We start from the raw sequence: 21321 nt of genomic DNA on the forward strand, positions 1-21321 counted from the left end.
TGTCAATGGGTTCGAATGGGGGCACGCACAGCGCCTCTAGCACAATCGACAGGTCCCATTTTGGCATTAGAGTCCTATGAGGGCGTCTAAGCCTACACACTCCAGTCAAAAAACGCTTAACCAGCGAATGACTGAACAGTGTCGTTGTCGCAAAACCCTCATGACAAGCTGAGATGGCAGCCGCGTAAACTTTAATAGTTCCCGCCGCCAATCCCTTGTCAAACAGCGACTGTAAGAAGCACAAGAACGTTTCGACCCGACAGCAGACTGGGTCAACGTCCTGTCCCTCACACCACTGTGTAAACACTCGCCAGCGGGCCGCATATCCCTTTGCAGTGGATTGCGCGCGCGCACTCTGAATGGTCTGAATGACCGCGTCTGTCAGACCCCTGCGTTCTAACAAGTCCCTCTCAGTAACCAGGCCATGAGAGGGCCCCCCATCATAGGCGGCCCCCTCACCAAGCCTCTGGCTTGAGAGAGTGCATCTTGTCGATGAGGTATGGGCCATGGGCCCTCTACCAACATCTCCATCAGTTCCGGAAACCCCGGGGCTCCGGGACGGTCCGGGGCTACAAGAATTAACTCTAGCCTCTCTGACCTCACTCGTGCCAACAGTGGGAGGATAGATGTCAGGGGTGGGAACGCGTATAACAGGACCCTCGGCCATGGGTGGTGTGCGAATGCATCGACTCCCAATGGCGGGTTGTCCTGTTCGCGCAGGGAGAACCAAAGGCGATACTGCGCATTCGTCCGTGACGCAAACAGATCCACTTCTGCTTGCCTGAACCGTGCCCAAATCAGAGACACAATGGAGGGTGCTAACCTCCAGTCGTCGTCCCTCGGGCCTCCCCGTGATAACAGATCTGCTCCTTCGTTGAGCAGACCTGGAATGTGGAGAGCTTTTAGCGAACTCAGGTGTGTGACAGCCCACAGACATACATCTGTCGCTAGGCGATGAAGTGACGCTGAGCGTACTCCCCCTTGACGATTGATGTATGCTACTGTTGTCCTGTTGTCAGATCTGACTAACACGTCCAGATCCTTTAACACCGGGGCAAAATGAAGTAGCGTTAACTTCACCGCCTCGAGTTCCAGCAGGTTGATGTGACGCGTCTCCAACGGTCCCCATCTTCCTGCCACCGAACCTGCCTGCCACACTCCTCCCCACCCAGTCAACGACGCGTCCGTGAAGACTGGGTAGTGGGATGCCGGTCTGCCCATGGCGACTCCGCGCGCGATGACGCGCGGGTCTCTCCAGTAGCTCAGGTCGGTTTTGACCGATCTCGGTATTACAATCAACTTGCGACGGTGTCTCACTGGATCCAGTCGCAGTCGTGCGAACCACCTCTGCAGTCTGCGCATGTGTAATAGGCCTAAGGGGACCACTACATGGGCTGCAGACATCAGTCCTAGTAAGGACATCATTGACAGAGCGGTGATTGTATTTGTCACTCGACACACCCGGAGAGCTGACGTCAGTGTCGCTCTCCGTGGTGCCGATAAACTGGCCCTCATCTTGGCAGTATCCAACTGAATGCCTAGATAGGAAAACTGTTGAGCCGGCCACGGAGCACTCTTTGTCCAGTTGACAGCTAACCCCAGCTGAGTGAGGTGCTGCACCAGTGAGGTTGCGTCCCGAATGGCTCGATTTGGGCATTGGGCCAAGACCAGTAGGTCGTCGAGATATGCTAATATGCGTATCCCGTTTCGCCTCAGTGGTTCGAGTGCTGTCTGCACGCATTTGGAGAAAGTTCGAGGAGCAAGCGCGTACCCGAAGGGCAGGCGCGTGTACTCGTAAACCTTCCCTTGGAAGGCAAAACGTAGAAATTTCCTGTGCCTCTCTGTGATTGGCACATGAAAATACGCGTCCCTCAGGTCTATGCTGATTCCGTAGTCGCCCTTCTGTATACAAGACAGAAGGCGCCTCGTCGTCAACATACGAAAGGGGCGTTTCGCCACTCTCTCGTTGAGGACCCTTAAATCTAGTATGGGTCTCATGCCTCCGGATTTCTTTGGGACAAGGAAATACGGGGAGTACCACCCCATGTCCCACTGGTCCCTCGGAACCATTGTCACTGCGCCCTTTGTTAGGAGATTCGTAATCTCCTCCTGGAGCGCACGTGTTTTTATCGGGCAGGACAAAACAGTCTCTCTCACGCCCCTGAAGGGCGGAGGAGGCTGAATGAACTGTAGTGCATATCCCCTCCTCAATGTCCTGTCCAGCCAGCCCGACAGAATACCTGCCCCTTCTAGCCATTCTGCATAACGCAACGACAGCGGCTGGGCCGTCTGTTGTGGTGCAGTCGACAGAAAAAGCTTGAATTTCTGTATGACCCCAGCCGCCGCTGCACACCGAGGAGGTGGCACAGCCCAAGGTGGGGTCATTTCGAAAGGGATGGGCTGCCGTCTGTAAAGAGTGTTTGTTATGTGTAACAATGCCCTTTATTGACGCAGGTTTATTATGCCTGATAATCAAAGAACCGGCCGCACGCTCATGAGCTGGGCCAGATCCTGATAGACATGGAGGGGTTTTTGATGTAAATAACGGTCCCTCTATACGGCTACAGACAGGGGTGTTTAACCCCGTTTGTGGAGGAGGAGACGAGGAGAGGAAGCTGCTTTTAGACTGTTGAGATTCCTTCCCAACACAAACATGCACCATGTCTCTTCTTTGTCGCCCTATCAGTTAGTGACAATGACCTGCTTTTTCATTGGACGATGATCTGATTCGTTGAGCATGTTCCATTGGATGAAGTCTTTCTTATCAATGTGTCTCCTGCAATCCACTGTTTGCTTATACGATGTTTGTGTCCTGGACAGTACACCGTCCCTCAGACCCGGAGCCCATGTGTTAGTCTTTGGAGCACAGAATTGTGTATTGTATCATTGTGAGTATTGCATCATATCGTATTACATTGTATCATATAGTTTTTGGACACATCATACTCTATTGTAGTGTTTTATATCATACATCACTGTATTGTATATATTGTATTAATTTTAATTAATGAAGAAATGTAATTTATTTTCTAGTATATTAAGTATGGTTTATGATTATAATGATTGTATGGTATTGTATTGTATGGTTCTAGACAGCAGTCCTACCATGGGGAACAATGCTTGCACTCCAGAGACTCCAGAGACTGTCAACTGTCTGTATGAAGTGGCGAGCCAAGCAGGTATCCTCCCTGACATCACCTTGGACCCCACCCTCATCACCCTGCTCTCCCTCAACTCCACCACTGCTCTGGAGCAGCAATACGCTGCCATCCAGCAGAACCTGTCATCTGAACAGCTAACAGCCTTCAACCGGGACCTGACGTCAGCCTTTGGGGGGAGTACCAAGGTGAGTTACGGGGGGGTGGGGATCGTAGCTCTGGCTCTCTCCCTGCTCTTCGAGGTCCTAGCCCACCAGATAAAGGGGCAGGTATCACGCCTTGACCCCATTCAGCGCATCTTTGGAGCGGACACCTCCTCTCAGATCGCCACTCTCGTCAGCGAGTACCTGAAGCAGGTCTCCGGAGTCGCCAACAACCAGACCAAGATGGCGGAGGTTCTAGAACTCTACGACAGGAAGTTGAGGTACGAGCTACTGGACTTCATGGAACGCATGCTGATGCAGCGGCGCATGAGCTCGGCTGGGATGAAACAGTGGCTGAACGGCGCCGCGTTCCACGTGCACATGCGTATCCACAGCAACCGTCTAATGGCCGTGGATTCTGCATCAGAAAGCCGCCTTGAACTAAACCAGTACTACCTGCAGAACTTCACAGAGCTGTTGCTTACTTATAGAAATTATCTGGCAAAGAACATCCAGGAGACACCAGCCTCAAGGCCCCAGAAGGGAGCTCCATCCCAAGGCTCAGGCCTGCTGGTGGTGGAGCCCTTCAGGAACACGTCCCATGGGGTGCAGCACCGCCCCTGTGAGGCCAAGGCCCTAGGAGAGACCCTGGTGGTCCGCATTATCGCTGCTCAGAAACTCCAACACATCAAAGACTTCTTTCTGAGGACAGTGAAGGACTTTGACATGCTGATTAAGCAGCAGGGAGATTTTCAGCTGAAGAGTTAAAATATTACTATGAAAATGATAGTGTATTCTGATTGTTACAAATTGGTCTGGATTGGTAACCTTGATTATTTGGTGAAATAAAACAACGTTCCACCACATTCTCTCAACTGCGATTTATATGTTTGTATTGTGAAATGATTATGCAAAAGCAGCCCCTTTTTGTTTGTTGATCTTGCTGCAGCTATAATTACCTTATCATAAACCAAAATATAAGGTTGTTTTACTCCATTATTGTAGTAGGCTTTGTTAGCTTTTGCATCCAGAGATCGATGTTTGAGATTGGTCACATGTCCCATCTCTCAACTGTATAACAAAACAATTAGTAGACCTATTGTTTCAACCATTTGCACCTTTAAAGACCTTGTCAATATTTTTCCAGACCTCACCGCCATTTCGAGCTGTAACCGTTTACATCAGTGAGACCTTTAACTTAACAGTTTGAGTTTGCAATAGACTAGACCACTATCATACAACAGAATTTCCGGTTCATCTTTGTTTTTTAATCAAACTAATAAATTCACGAACTTTTACTCAAAGTTTTTAGGACTCAAACTCTTTGGACAGAGTCTAATTCAGAAAAATACCTACAAAATTCAAGACCTCATAAAATCGTGATAAGACTTTTTAATACTTATTAAGGGTCTTGATTTTCCCAAAATTGATTTATCAACTTTTAATACTTTTCAAGACACCGCGGATACCCTGAGATATCAAACAACGTAACTTTTATAATTCCCTTCCCATATCATTTCGTTTAGTTCCTCCCATTGCTTAGGACTGAAGAGTGGCTATAAACATATGTTTATTTGGTTGGCTTCTGCTGGGTCTTAATAAACATGATCATGTTTAACCCATAAGAACCCGGATCCATTTCTCCTTCAAGAAAAATTATGGGGGATATAAAACAGATTATTAGACCACATAGAACACATCTGACATTGTTTTCTAAATACTACCCCCTAGTGGCAAAGATCTGAAATACATATATGTCACATTGGGTGTTAAACCTATTCCTCATTGGAAAATAAATCAACCTGACAATCTCTTTCTGTTTGTCTTTTTATTTGCAAAACATGGCAGGAACAGGGCCATTTGGGCCATTTGTCAGGGACATTTGACATTTGACATTTGAACAGGGACATTTGAACAGGGACATTTGAACAGGGACATTTGTCAGGTGCTACTGTGACTCATCCTCAGTCCAGGTGAGCCTCTCCTCATAGAAGGCTATGACCACCTGAGGACAGCGAGTGTTTGCCTCACGGGCCGGAACCAGATCAACCTCGTCTGACCCCTTCCTGTAGAGCAGAGGGAGAAAAAGAATAGCTCAGGACTCATACTAATTATAGACCTTTAGTAGCAAGTTTGATAAACTTCCATCATGTCAGTCATGCTCTCATTTCCATGGCAACCCAAAGCTTACAAACTAGCAAGGACAGAAGCGTATTTATTTAAGACATTTCTGAAAATGTCCCTAATAAAAAGGCAGATTCACATAAGTGTAAACAAAAGTTGGAAGTGCATTATGAAAAGTACGGTAGTAAGGAGGACTTCAAAAGGCAGGGAGTACGCAGGGATGGGTTATGATTCAGTTTTAGTAATTCTATAGTAAGGATGTAAAACCATATAGCCTGTATACCAGCCAACTTAATGGCAATCAAATTGTCTGTGATTAATGTCCAGTATTCATTACGAGCCACCAGAATCGACCATTTAGGGCCAATCCCATTACACCCCTTCGGCTCAGTTTTGAACGTTCACGTGTAGGGGTGTCCCAATTCTTGTTTTCATTTAGAGTATGGCTCTGTTTGGAGATTTTTCATGACAAGACTACATTCAGACCCATGGCCCTACCTCCCAGGATGCCTTGCGAATCATCAGAAATCAGATTTTGCTCTAGGCAATGTGGAAGACAACCACAAATGTTATTAGTTTCTCTGTAATTACTTGTTAATAAAGATTTGAAAAATTATAACCATATTATTATCTTAGTTTAATGTCCTTTCAATGTATTATAGACCTTTTCTTTATAACAAGCACAACCATTTTTCCATGTCGCATTTTCCCCCTTCGATGGCATGAAGCTATAGCTATGGCACTTCTTGAACCAAAACACGCAATCTAATCCGAACAGTTGTTATTATGCCATATTATTGATGGGTTATATCATGTAGCTGACTAATAACATGGACAGCGGCTGTTTCTCCAGCGTTCCTGTCATATCGGATTTTAGAACTCCATAAAAATAAATCTGCGCTCTGTGTCTAATGTTATCTATCTGACGTTACATGTTTTGTGCATGATAGTGGTGCATTTTAACATTTCATGTCGCATTTCCCCCCTTTGATGGCATATGACGCTATTGCACTTATTAAACTAAAACTGCGCTCCGTGTCTACTAACGTTATCTACCTAATGTTACATATTTTACGGCTGATTTGGGCATGATAGTCATGCATTTTGACATATTTCCATGTCGTATTTCCCCCCTTTGATGGCATATGACACCCGAATTTAACTAAAGCCACGAAGTTGTTGCACGGTTGTCCTATATCAGTGCAGACTGGCACGGTAGGAGCACAGTTGATAGCCTACAGAGCACTGTTATTCTGTCATGGTCTGATAATTAAGTATTGTTATTTGTTATTTGATGACTTGATTTGACGTGTTTGATCGATTGATAGTGTAAAAATTTAAATTGTGAATGAATCACTAACGTCAATGTTTTTCTATGACACTACTGATGACCCATCAGGGTCTTGAAGGGTTGTCCCATTTAATTGGGAAAGATTTCAACCACTACCTACGCCTTGTGGCTCTGTTCAGAGGCCTTGGCTCCAAAGTGAGCAGCACTCCAAAACGAGCCGTAGGGAAGGGAATCGGGAATGGGCCTTAAAAGCCGTCCTAAAACCCCCCTAGCAGCCATAACTCTCCCCTGACCCCCATTTAAGACCCTTTTTCAGTTAGGGAAAAACCCAGCAGAAAGTCAATTTTTTTAATTATCAAACTTACACCTCTGGTTTTATCAACCCACCACCATCTGCCAATGTTATTTTACTAAATGAATCAAATCAATCAATAAGAATAACCGGTTACATTTCTAGTCAACGGTTAATCTAAATGGTAAATGGACTGACTTAAAGCGCCTTATTCCATAGCGCTTTACAATAGGGCTGCCACGATTAGTCGACTAGTCGCGACGACGTCGATTACCAAAATCGTCGCCGACATATTTGGTAATCGACGTCGTCGCATGTTTTTTTGTAGCTGAAATAAGCGATAAGCATTCGTTTTTCTTCCCTGAAGCTGCCACTGGCTAGCGTCTCCCAGTGTCTTTGATGTACATGCGCAGTGTCGGTCATCCGGGGCACACGTGACATCCCCGGAAAAACAAACAGAGAAATGTCTTCCCGTCCTCGTACGTCTAAAGTGTGGGGGCATTTCAACCACAACGTTGAAAAAAAGAATGTGAAATGTAAAGTTTGCAAAGCTGAACTCGCTTATCATGGCAGCACGTCTATGATGCGCGAGCATCTCAAAAGGAAGCACGTTGTGGCAGATGACGAGGAAGACGATGGCTCGTCTCGGTAAGCTAGTTAGCTTGTTATTGGCTAACGATATCGTTACGTTAAAAGCCTTCTTACATTATTTTACGTTATGTGCTGTAACGTTGTCATCAAAGCAATACTTATCAAATAGCTAAAAATGTTGTCTTAACGTTACAGTGCTAAGAAGGCGCGTTCTACTATGGATAGTTATCTTGTCAAGATGCCAACGTGCACACCCCAGCAAGCCACCGTCCTGACCGGATCAATCCTGAACATGCTGGTTAAGGATATGAGACCCTTGTCCATGGTTGCTGACGAACCTTTTCTCTACAAACATTTCTTTTTGTGGATAATTGCTCTTTTTTAGTTGCCTTAGTGCCTACCTCATTTTATTTTGCAGCACTATTCAATACATTTAAAATGTATGTTTGATGCCAGAGATGAGTGAAGCAAAGCAAAACTTTTGTACTCTGTACAAGTATTTATTTTTGTTTTTGTATTCTTTTGGTTGCCTAGTGCCTAGCCTACCTCATTTTACTCAGCAGTTTGCACTCTCTACTACTCTTTACATTACATTACATGCATGTGATGCCAGAAATAAATCTGCAAAGTTCATTAAAATATCTATTTTTGAGTGAACAATCATTTTAATTGTCTTTATTTTTAGTTAGCACATGCCTACAACAACAACTAACAACTTCAAGCTAAATTTAGAAGCTGATTTAGAAGATGATAGCTAAATAAGAGCGATTGAGTAATTGTGCGATAAGCTGTAATTTATGATCCGATTAGTCGACTAATCGTTAAAATAATCGGTGACTAGTCGACTATGAAAATAATCGTTTGTGGCAGCCCTACTTTACAATGGCCTCTCATTCACCCATTCATACACCAATGGTGGCAAGCTACCATGCAAGGTGCTGACCTGCTCATTGGGAGCAATTTGGGGTTCAGTGTCTTGCCCATGACACCTCGACATGTAGCCAGCCGGCGTTCGAACCAACGATCTGCCGACCTTGCGATCACTAGACGTAATCTAATAACTGTTAATCATGAACACCCCCAATTTCAAGTATTGCCATGTAGAGTTGGGTTCCAAACAAAGTTGGGTTCCAAAGTGACTACAAAAAGCAATACGAGTGAATGTGTGACTTGACAACAAGTACAAGGTCGGCATTTGTGCATGTGAGACTCACCATTTCATCAGGAACATCAGTTCACCACCACTGCTGTCTGTTACGAGGATGATCCTCTCTGGGTCAAGGTTCCTGGCAAAGCCCCGTGGCTTTTCACTCTGAAACAGACAACACAATAAATAAATTACCATTTACCACAACGCAGATCAGCTCTCTGGGAACCTGCATACTTTACCTTTTTATGTGAACTGTAAGTAGGCTACACCTTGTGCAAACCAGGTCACATGAACCAGCAATGGCTCATAACGCAGGATCCCCATCTCCCGTTTGTGTAGCAGGACACCCCACTAACCCTAACCCTTATTAAGGGTCTTGATTTTCCCAAAATTGATTGATCAACTTTTAATACTTTTCAAGACACCGCGGATACCCTGATATCAACAACACTCCACAAAATTACTGTGAAAACTCATAAAGGTAAGTGAAGTAATCTTAACCACTCAATTAGCAGTGCAAGAGCATTCAAATACAGTCAGAACTGAATTAATGATATGCCTAAAAACTATTACAGTGACAGAATACAATAGTGACCTTATAAATTCAGCATTACATTTGTTGTCTTCTGGCAGAGATGCCATCATAGGATTATTTAGCCTGATCCATTCTCATCCTATTATATTTATATCGAGGATACACTACAGGCCTAGGTAGGACAGTAGAAAAGGTCATACAGGATTCCACTACTGGCCTATGAGGACAACTGATACTATGAGAACCGATGATATTTCACCTAAACATGAATATAGGCTGAACCATCCCTTTATGGTGGTTCAGGCTATAAAATAGGCTGAAAACTATAAAATGTATCCCTTACATTGTGATTACAATTCCTTACCTCTTCCTCTTCCTCCACTTTAGCTATTTTGGCCTTAGACATCATTTCCTGAAACACAAAAACATGCAAACAATTAAATCAAAATGAAACTATTAACTAGGCCCATTTGCCCCATTTCAAAGTATGTTAGCCTACCTCTTCAGACTTGACATCGGCAATGTTGTAATCTTCCTCACGCCCACGCTTCTTTCCTCCGACTTGAAAATAGAGAAAAAATAAATTACGTTAGAAGAAAACTAACACTCATCTCTTTTTTCACTCGCTCCTCCATCAACTGCTTCTCCTCTTCCTCCATGTCCTTAGTGAGGAGAACTTCAGGGACTCCATCTTCCGTCTGCTGCAGCTAGATTTACACGTATTGTAGACAAACCTGACGTTAGAAGAAAACGAACACTTTCATCCCATTCCTAACTTTTAAAAGATGTCAACAGCCCTACCGGTGTCAGGCACGGTCTCCTCCATCGCTGTACCCTGTGCTCCCTCAGACTCGGACACGCTGCGTGGTTCTTCCTTCAAGCTGTTAACATTTCATACATTTGCTAAGTTAGACGGATGGTCGACAAATATCACTGTAATAACGTCGATAGCAAGAAGTTATCACAAGTCTGCTAGCTAGTCGGCTAACAGCTGCAGCGAGGCTTGCACAAAGCAGACATTTGAAACATAACAGAACTTACCAACTCATGTTTGACAACTGAAAAACTTGTTTGCTAGCAGGGACGCACGCGGGAAGGGGGGTGCTGAGGGTGCTGCAGCCCCCCCTAGCGGCAGGCAGAAGGAGCTCCTCCTCAAGGTAGGTTCACTCCTGGCTGCATCACTACCCTGACAGAAGCGCTGAGACTGCTAATGAGATTTTTTTTTTAGCAACGGTGCTAATGAATGTTGTATGTGTAACTGAGTGGATATGGTAAACTCACTGCTCAAGTTAAATCCCCCCACTCACCTGTGCCTTAAATTGCCATTTCTGTGGGATAGCAGGTTAACCTTGGGTGTTTTGTGACGGTCACGTGTGTTGATGTATATCCATACGGAGGACCCAGGCTAGTGTGAGGTCAGAGTTCAAGGAAGCAATGGTGTTTGCAGCAGTGTGACGCCTGTTACAGATGACTGTATGTATGACCCCCCCCCTGCAGATTGACGAGGAGCTGGTGCAGACTAGGGCTGGGCAAACGATCAAAATTTCTTTTTCGATAATCGCAAGAATTAACGATCAATTATCGATTAATTGATAACCTTTTTTTTCATTAAAGTTCATTAAAGTTTTTTTTTTTTTTTTCCTTGGGGAAAAAACTTTATTTGTGTTGCTATTGCACACATTCATTCATTCACATTCAAACTAGACACTACAGTCAGATAACAATCCTCTTAAACAAGGCAGTGAGTAGCCTAAATTGTTTAACTTAAAAACACATTTTACGTTATCAATAAAAATATAGAAAATAAGTAACTCACCATAGGAGCAGTAAAAAAACAGTTACTCACAAATAGGAGGATGACTGAAAACGTTAGTGTCCTTAAGAGCGTCCAGCTTAACTTAAATTTAAACTCCAGCGAGAGACTGTAGGCGGCAGGCGACACGGCAGGTGACACGTGGACAAACTAATTTCCATTATTATTATTAAAAAAAAAATATATATATAATCTGGGAAGTTCCTCATACTGGACAGAATTCTGCCAGCGCTGAAGAAGAGAGGACACAAGGTAGTGATTGTGCTCAAACAAAACCTTTCCAAATCATGGGCAGGCCAGTTGTTGCATGACCACATTTTGTGTTCATTGCCTGTCTTTCTGCCCTGTTTCTGATATACCTTATTTTGTCTTTGCAGAACAAGGCAGCCCGTATTCGTGTGGGGAAAGGAGACAGACCACTGAACTATGAGCAGGCCCTTCACCCACATCACATTGGCCACCAGTGAGCTGCCAGCCTTCCTGCCTCTCACATTCTAATTCTGATATTATTCAACAAAGCCATCAAGCAGAAAACTGTCTATGCTCATTTCAGGCCTCAACTGGAAACTTATCAGTTACCTCTTATTCGTTATGAACGTGAACAAACTAACTGCTGTAGTACAGTGTGTCAATGCTAACCCTCACATCTTTTTCTCTCTTAGGTAACCTCAAAGGGGAGGGAGGAGCAGCTGATCGTACAGTAGAGGATGTGTCTGTGCGACGCTTCATGTTCGGAACATTCCATAACTGTCTGGCCAATGAGCTTGTGATAAAGAGGCGAGGTAATGTGCTGGTGATATGTGCTCTGATGCTGCAGAAACTGCCCCCACAGAAATTCTACTTCCTGATTGGCTACACAGAGGCACTGCTCTCCCACTTCTACAAATGCCCTGTGAAGTTGGAGATTCAGACACTGGAGAAGACAGTCTACAAATATCTTTGAGAAGCCACTGCTTAAGCCAGACTCAATTGACTTGAATGGGAAAGACTTGCCGGAGTACGATAGTTATGGAGATAGACTCCAGTTCTATGAGTGGAGCGGAGCCCCATAGGGGAGCTCTGCTCCTATTGGTTTACCCCGCTACCTAAAGTAGCCAATGACTGAATTTTTCGATGCCTGCGCCCGCCCTGGGGTGCTATATAAAGGGGCGTCCTTCGCTCCTCATTCTCCCAAACATACAATACAGCCGGGTTTGAACAAGTCGAAGTGGGCCAGCAGCCCAATGGGGCTCCGCTCCACTCATAGAACTTGAGTCTATCTCCATAACTATCGTTCTATATCGTGGAGCTCCGCCCCATAGGGGAGCTCTGCTCCTATTGGTTTAGGCGGAGCGAGCGAGGCCAAATGTACCCCCACTGAGACTATTAGTCCGAAAACAATCTCAGCGGCACCCGGAGCTGACCACTGATGTTGGTTCAAGACAACCTTAAAAAGTTGGCCCAACCCACACCGAGTCTGCTCCACTGATCTAGCCCTTACGTGAGCACGTAGGGTTGTAGATCTAACGGAACATGTCCTGGAGGAGGGTCCCCTCCCCAGGCACATCCGTATTCATCCTGACAGCACTTGAATAGAATCCCCATGACCAGGGTAATCCAAGTGCCTTCCCCACTACATCAGTCATCAGCAAAACTGAGGACAGAATGAGAAAAGGATGAGGAAGAAATATCACTGATCTAGCCCTTACGTGAGCACGTAGGGTTGTAGATCTAACGGAACATGTCCTGGAGGAAGGTCCCCTCCCCAGGCACATCCGTATTCATCCTGACAGCACTTGAATAGAATCCCCATGACCAGGGTAATCCAAGTGCCTTCCCCACTACATCAGTCATCAGCAAAACTGAGGACAGAATGAGAAAAGGATGAGGAAGAAATATCTTTCAAGTAATACCGTACAAAAGGTGATGGCGACGACCAAGACGCCGCCTCACATATCTCCTCCACTCCCACTCCCCTGAGAATGGCCACTGATGTGGCCATGCCCCTGGTGGAATGAGCCCGAATGCCAGTCGGCACGGGCTGCCCCTTCGATTCGTATGCGAGGCTAATCGCCTCGCAAATCCAATGGGACAGCCTCTGCTTCGAGAGTGGTGCCCCGGCTTTCTGTCCGCCGTAGCAGATCAGAAGCTGGGGAGAAGATCTCAGTCCTGCTGTGCGCTTCACATAATGTGCCAACGCGCGCACCGGACATAGACAATGTAAACGCCTCTCCCTCTCTCCGTCGTGAGGAGGAGGAAAAAAGGCGCTCAGAGCACAGCTCTGAACCCTAAACCCACGATTAACCTTAGGGATAAAAGCCGGGTTAGGGCGTAACACAGCTTTTGTTTCGTCATCAGATATGATCAAACAATCTGCCCGTGTCGAGAGAGCGCATAAATCACTCACTCGCTTAGCCGTAGTCAAGGCGAGGAGTAGACTCGTCTTGAGAGACAATAAACGCAACGACACAGTGTCAATGGGTTCGAATGGGGGCACGCACAGCGCCTCTAGCACAATCGACAGGTCCCATTTTGGCATTAGAGTCCTATGAGGGCGTCTAAGCCTACACACTCCAGTCAAAAAACGCTTAACCAGCGAATGACTGAACAGTGTCGTTGTCGCAAAACCCTCATGACAAGCTGAGATGGCAGCCGCGTAAACTTTAATAGTTCCCGCCGCCAATCCCTTGTCAAACAGCGACTGTAAGAAGCACAAGAACGTTTCGACCCGACAGCAGACTGGGTCAACGTCCTGTCCCTCACACCACTGTGTAAACACTCGCCAGCGGGCCGCATATCCCTTTGCAGTGGATTGCGCGCGCGCACTCTGAATGGTCTGAATGACCGCGTCTGTCAGACCCCTGCGTTCTAACAAGTCCCTCTCAGTAACCAGGCCATGAGAGGGCCCCCCATCATAGGCGGCCCCCTCACCAAGCCTCTGGCTTGAGAGAGTGCATCTTGTCGATGAGGTATGGGCCATGGGCCCTCTACCAACATCTCCATCAGTTCCGGAAACCCCGGGGCTCCGGGACGGTCCGGGGCTACAAGAATTAACTCTAGCCTCTCTGACCTCACTCGTGCCAACAGTGGGAGGATAGATGTCAGGGGTGGGAACGCGTATAACAGGACCCTCGGCCATGGGTGGTGTGCGAATGCATCGACTCCCAATGGCGGGTTGTCCTGTTCGCGCAGGGAGAACCAAAGGCGATACTGCGCATTCGTCCGTGACGCAAACAGATCCACTTCTGCTTGCCTGAACCGTGCCCAAATCAGAGACACAATGGAGGGTGCTAACCTCCAGTCGTCGTCCCTCGGGCCTCCCCGTGATAACAGATCTGCTCCTTCGTTGAGCAGACCTGGAATGTGGAGAGCTTTTAGCGAACTCAGGTGTGTGACAGCCCACAGACATACATCTGTCGCTAGGCGATGAAGTGACGCTGAGCGTACTCCCCCTTGACGATTGATGTATGCTACTGTTGTCCTGTTGTCAGATCTGACTAACACGTCCAGATCCTTTAACACCGGGGCAAAATGAAGTAGCGTTAACTTCACCGCCTCGAGTTCCAGCAGGTTGATGTGACGCGTCTCCAACGGTCCCCATCTTCCTGCCACCGAACCTGCCTGCCACACTCCTCCCCACCCAGTCAACGACGCGTCCGTGAAGACTGGGTAGTGGGATGCCGGTCTGCCCATGGCGACTCCGCGCGCGATGACGCGCGGGTCTCTCCAGTAGCTCAGGTCGGTTTTGACCGATCTCGGTATTACAATCAACTTGCGACGGTGTCTCACTGGATCCAGTCGCAGTCGTGCGAACCACCTCTGCAGTCTGCGCATGTGTAATAGGCCTAAGGGGACCACTACATGGGCTGCAGACATCAGTCCTAGTAAGGACATCATTGACAGAGCGGTGATTGTATTTGTCACTCGACACACCCGGAGAGCTGACGTCAGTGTCGCTCTCCGTGGTGCCGATAAACTGGCCCTCATCTTGGCAGTATCCAACTGAATGCCTAGATAGGAAAACTGTTGAGCCGGCCACGGAGCACTCTTTGTCCAGTTGACAGCTAACCCCAGCTGAGTGAGGTGCTGCACCAGTGAGGTTGCGTCCCGAATGGCTCGATTTGGGCATTGGGCCAAGACCAGTAGGTCGTCGAGATATGCTAATATGCGTATCCCGTTTCGCCTCAGTGGTTCGAGTGCTGTCTGCACGCATTTGGAGAAAGTTCGAGGAGCAAGCGCGTACCCGAAGGGCAGGCGCGTGTACTCGTAAACCTTCCCTTGGAAGGCAAAACGTAGAAATTTCCTGTGCCTCTCTGTGATTGGCACATGAAAATACGCGTCCCTCAGGTCTATGCTGATTCCGTAGTCGCCCTTCTGTATACAAGACAGAAGGCGCCTCGTCGTCAACATACGAAAGGGGCGTTTCGCCACTCTCTCGTTGAGGACCCTTAAATCTAGTATGGGTCTCATGCCTCCGGATTTCTTTGGGACAAGGAAATACGGGGAGTACCACCCCATGTCCCACTGGTCCCTCGGAACCATTGTCACTGCGCCCTTTGTTAGGAGATTCGTAATCTCCTCCTGGAGCGCACGTGTTTTTATCGGGCAGGACAAAACAGTCTCTCTCACGCCCCTGAAGGGCGGAGGAGGCTGAATGAACTGTAGTGCATATCCCCTCCTCAATGTCCTGTCCAGCCAGCCCGACAGAATACCTGCCCCTTCTAGCCATTCTGCATAACGCAACGACAGCGGCTGGGCCGTCTGTTGTGGTGCAGTCGACAGAAAAAGCTTGAATTTCTGTATGACCCCAGCCGCCGCTGCACACCGAGGAGGTGGCACAGCCCAAGGTGGGGTCATTTCGAAAGGGATGGGCTGCCGTCTGTAAAGAGTGTTTGTTATGTGTAACAATGCCCTTTATTGACGCAGGTTTATTATGCCTGATAATCAAAGAACCGGCCGCACGCTCATGAGCTGGGCCAGATCCTGATAGACATGGAGGGGTTTTTGATGTAAATAACGGTCCCTCTATACGGCTACAGACAGGGGTGTTTAACCCCGTTTGTGGAGGAGGAGACGAGGAGAGGAAGCTGCTTTTAGACTGTTGAGATTCCTTCCCAACACAAACATGCACCATGTCTCTTCTTTGTCGCCCTATCAGTTAGTGACAATGACCTGCTTTTTCATTGGACGATGATCTGATTCGTTGAGCATGTTCCATTGGATGAAGTCTTTCTTATCAATGTGTCTCCTGCAATCCACTGTTTGCTTATACGATGTTTGTGTCCTGGACAGTACACCGTCCCTCAGACCCGGAGCCCATGTGTTAGTCTTTGGAGCACAGAATTGTGTATTGTATCATTGTGAGTATTGCATCATATCGTATTACATTGTATCATATAGTTTTTGGACACATCATACTCTATTGTAGTGTTTTATATCATACATCACTGTATTGTATATATTGTATTAATTTTAATTAATGAAGAAATGTAATTTATTTTCTAGTATATTAAGTATGGTTTATGATTATAATGATTGTATGGTATTGTATTGTATGGTTCTAGACAGCAGTCCTACCATGGGGAACAATGCTTGCACTCCAGAGACTCCAGAGACTGTCAACTGTCTGTATGAAGTGGCGAGCCAAGCAGGTATCCTCCCTGACATCACCTTGGACCCCACCCTCATCACCCTGCTCTCCCTCAACTCCACCACTGCTCTGGAGCAGCAATACGCTGCCATCCAGCAGAACCTGTCATCTGAACAGCTAACAGCCTTCAACCGGGACCTGACGTCAGCCTTTGGGGGGAGTACCAAGGTGAGTTACGGGGGGGTGGGGATCGTAGCTCTGGCTCTCTCCCTGCTCTTCGAGGTCCTAGCCCACCAGATAAAGGGGCAGGTATCACGCCTTGACCCCATTCAGCGCATCTTTGGAGCGGACACCTCCTCTCAGATCGCCACTCTCGTCAGCGAGTACCTGAAGCAGGTCTCCGGAGTCGCCAACAACCAGACCAAGATGGCGGAGGTTCTAGAACTCTACGACAGGAAGTTGAGGTACGAGCTACTGGACTTCATGGAACGCATGCTGATGCAGCGGCGCATGAGCTCGGCTGGGATGAAACAGTGGCTGAACGGCGCCGCGTTCCACGTGCACATGCGTATCCACAGCAACCGTCTAATGGCCGTGGATTCTGCATCAGAAAGCCGCCTTGAACTAAACCAGTACTACCTGCAGAACTTCACAGAGCTGTTGCTTACTTATAGAAATTATCTGGCAAAGAACATCCAGGAGACACCAGCCTCAAGGCCCCAGAAGGGAGCTCCATCCCAAGGCTCAGGCCTGCTGGTGGTGGAGCCCTTCAGGAACACGTCCCATGGGGTGCAGCACCGCCCCTGTGAGGCCAAGGCCCTAGGAGAGACCCTGGTGGTCCGCATTATCGCTGCTCAGAAACTCCAACACATCAAAGACTTCTTTCTGAGGACAGTGAAGGACTTTGACATGCTGATTAAGCAGCAGGGAGATTTTCAGCTGAAGAGTTAAAATATTACTATGAAAATGATAGTGTATTCTGATTGTTACAAATTGGTCTGGATTGGTAACCTTGATTATTTGGTGAAATAAAACAACGTTCCACCACATTCTCTCAACTGCGATTTATATGTTTGTATTGTGAAATGATTATGCAAAAGCAGCCCCTTTTTGTTTGTTGATCTTGCTGCAGCTATAATTACCTTATCATAAACCAAAATATAAGGTTGTTTTACTCCATTATTGTAGTAGGCTTTGTTAGCTTTTGCATCCAGAGATCGATGTTTGAGATTGGTCACATGTCCCATCTCTCAACTGTATAACAAAACAATTAGTAGACCTATTGTTTCAACCATTTGCACCTTTAAAGACCTTGTCAATATTTTTCCAGACCTCACCGCCATTTCGAGCTGTAACCGTTTACATCAGTGAGACCTTTAACTTAACAGTTTGAGTTTGCAATAGACTAGACCACTATCATACAACAGAATTTCCGGTTCATCTTTGTTTTTTAATCAAACTAATAAATTCACGAACTTTTACTCAAAGTTTTTAGGACTCAAACTCTTTGGACAGAGTCTAATTCAGAAAAATACCTACAAAATTCAAGACCTCATAAAATCGTGATAAGACTTTTTAATACTTATTAAGGGTCTTGATTTTCCCAAAATTGATTTATCAACTTTTAATACTTTTCAAGACACCGCGGATACCCTGAGATATCAAACAACGTAACTTTTATAATTCCCTTCCCATATCATTTCGTTTAGTTCCTCCCATTGCTTAGGACTGAAGAGTGGCTATAAACATATGTTTATTTGGTTGGCTTCTGCTGGGTCTTAATAAACATGATCATGTTTAACCCATAAGAACCCGGATCCATTTCTCCTTCAAGAAAAATTATGGGGGATATAAAACAGATTATTAGACCACATAGAACACATCTGACATTGTTTTCTAAATACTACCCCCTAGTGGCAAAGATCTGAAATACATATATGTCACATTGGGTGTTAAACCTATTCCTCATTGGAAAATAAATCAACCTGACAATCTCTTTCTGTTTGTCTTTTTATTTGCAAAACATGGCAGGAACAGGGCCATTTGGGCCATTTGTCAGGGACATTTGACATTTGACATTTGAACAGGGACATTTGAACAGGGACATTTGTCAGGTGCTACTGTGACTCATCCTCAGTCCAGGTGAGCCTCTCCTCATAGAAGGCTATGACCACCTGAGGACAGCGAGTGTTTGCCTCACGGGCCGGAACCAGATCAACCTCGTCTGACCCCTTCCTGTAGAGCAGAGGGAGAAAAAGAATAGCTCAGGACTCATACTAATTATAGACCTTTAGTAGCAAGTTTGATAAACTTCCATCATGTCAGTCATGCTCTCATTTCCATGGCAACCCAAAGCTTACAAACTAGCAAGGACAGAAGCGTATTTATTTAAGACATTTCTGAAAATGTCCCTAATAAAAAGGCAGATTCACATAAGTGTAAACAAAAGTTGGAAGTGCATTATGAAAAGTACGGTAGTAAGGAGGACTTCAAAAGGCAGGGAGTACGCAGGGATGGGTTATGATTCAGTTTTAGTAATTCTATAGTAAGGATGTAAAACCATATAGCCTGTATACCAGCCAACTTAATGGCAATCAAATTGTCTGTGATTAATGTCCAGTATTCATTACGAGCCACCAGAATCGACCATTTAGGGCCAATCCCATTACACCCCTTCGGCTCAGTTTTGAACGTTCACGTGTAGGGGTGTCCCAATTCTTGTTTTCATTTAGAGTATGGCTCTGTTTGGAGATTTTTCATGACAAGACTACATTCAGACCCATGGCCCTACCTCCCAGGATGCCTTGCGAATCATCAGAAATCAGATTTTGCTCTAGGCAATGTGGAAGACAACCACAAATGTTATTAGTTTCTCTGTAATTACTTGTTAATAAAGATTTGAAAAATTATAACCATATTATTATCTTAGTTTAATGTCCTTTCAATGTATTATAGACCTTTTCTTTATAACAAGCACAACCATTTTTCCATGTCGCATTTTCCCCCTTCGATGGCATGAAGCTATAGCTATGGCACTTCTTGAACCAAAACACGCAATCTAATCCGAACAGTTGTTATTATGCCATATTATTGATGGGTTATATCATGTAGCTGACTAATAACATGGACAGCGGCTGTTTCTCCAGCGTTCCTGTCATATCGGATTTTAGAACTCCATAAAAATAAATCTGCGCTCTGTGTCTAATGTTATCTATCTGACGTTACATGTTTTGTGCATGATAGTGGTGCATTTTAACATTTCATGTCGCATTTCCCCCCTTTGATGGCATATGACGCTATTGCACTTATTAAACTAAAACTGCGCTCCGTGTCTACTAACGTTATCTACCTAATGTTACATATTTTACGGCTGATTTGGGCATGATAGTCATGCATTTTGACATATTTCCATGTCGTATTTCCCCCCTTTGATGGCATATGACACCCGAATTTAACTAAAGCCACGAAGTTGTTGCACGGTTGTCCTATATCAGTGCAGACTGGCACGGTAGGAGCACAGTTGATAGCCTACAGAGCACTGTTATTCTGTCATGGTCTGATAATTAAGTATTGTTATTTGTTATTTGATGACTTGATTTGACGTGTTTGATCGATTGATAGTGTAAAAATTTAAATTGTGAATGAATCACTAACGTCAATGTTTTTCTATGACACTACTGATGACCCATCAGGGTCTTGAAGGGTTGTCCCATTTAATTGGGAAAGATTTCAACCACTACCTACGCCTTGTGGCTCTGTTCAGAGGCCTTGGCTCCAAAGTGAGCAGCACTCCAAAACGAGCCGTAGGGAAGGGAATCGGGAATGGGCCTTAAAAGCCGTCCTAAAACCCCCCTAGCAGCCATAACTCTCCCCTGACCCCCATTTAAGACCCTTTTTCAGTTAGGGAAAAACCCAGCAGAAAGTCAATTTTTTTAATTATCAAACTTACACCTCTGGTTTTATCAACCCACCACCATCTGCCAATGTTATTTTACTAAATGAATCAAATCAATCAATAAGAATAACCGGTTACATTTCTAGTCAACGGTTAATCTAAATGGTAAATGGACTGACTTAAAGCGCCTTATTCCATAGCGCTTTACAATAGGGCTGCCACGATTAGTCGACTAGTCGCGACGACGTCGATTACCAAAATCGTCGCCGACATATTTGGTAATCGACGTCGTCGCATGTTTTTTTGTAGCTGAAATAAGCGATAAGCATTCGTTTTTCTTCCCTGAAGCTGCCACTGGCTAGCGTCTCCCAGTGTCTTTGATGTACATGCGCAGTGTCGGTCATCCGGGGCACACGTGACATCCCCGGAAAAACAAACAGAGAAATGTCTTCCCGTCCTCGTACGTCTAAAGTGTGGGGGCATTTCAACCACAACGTTGAAAAAAAGAATGTGAAATGTAAAGTTTGCAAAGCTGAACTCGCTTATCATGGCAGCACGTCTATGATGCGCGAGCATCTCAAAAGGAAGCACGTTGTGGCAGATGACGAGGAAGACGATGGCTCGTCTCGGTAAGCTAGTTAGCTTGTTATTGGCTAACGATATCGTTACGTTAAAAGCCTTCTTACATTATTTTACGTTATGTGCTGTAACGTTGTCATCAAAGCAATACTTATCAAATAGCTAAAAATGTTGTCTTAAC

The 21321-nt window shown here is 45.7% G+C and overlaps 2 protein-coding genes across 2 annotated transcripts; both read left to right on the forward strand.

Annotated features, from left to right (window-relative positions):
* The first annotated feature begins 2405 nt into the window (after positions 1 to 2405).
* Positions 2406 to 4934, forward strand: LOC308152048 (uncharacterized protein). The gene is made up of 2 exons (XM_080524954.1): positions 2406 to 2888; positions 3093 to 4934. Exons 1-2 carry the CDS (start codon positions 2738 to 2740, stop codon positions 4067 to 4069), a joined length of 1128 nt encoding a protein of 375 aa, XP_080381080.1. The 5' UTR covers positions 2406 to 2737; the 3' UTR covers positions 4070 to 4934.
* An 11019-nt stretch (positions 4935 to 15953) lies between these two features.
* LOC308151992 (uncharacterized protein) lies at positions 15954 to 18490 on the forward strand. The gene is made up of 2 exons (XM_080524896.1): positions 15954 to 16436; positions 16641 to 18490. The coding sequence occupies exons 1-2, from the start codon at positions 16286 to 16288 to the stop codon at positions 17615 to 17617; spliced, it is 1128 nt and encodes a 375-aa protein (XP_080381022.1). The 5' UTR covers positions 15954 to 16285; the 3' UTR covers positions 17618 to 18490.
* The last annotated feature ends 2831 nt before the right edge of the window (positions 18491 to 21321 follow it).

The sequence above is a fragment of the Nansenia antarctica genome, assembly GCF_963989245.1.
Source record: "Nansenia antarctica genome assembly, chromosome: 2".
Classification (NCBI taxonomy): Eukaryota; Metazoa; Chordata; class Actinopteri; order Argentiniformes; family Microstomatidae; genus Nansenia; species Nansenia antarctica.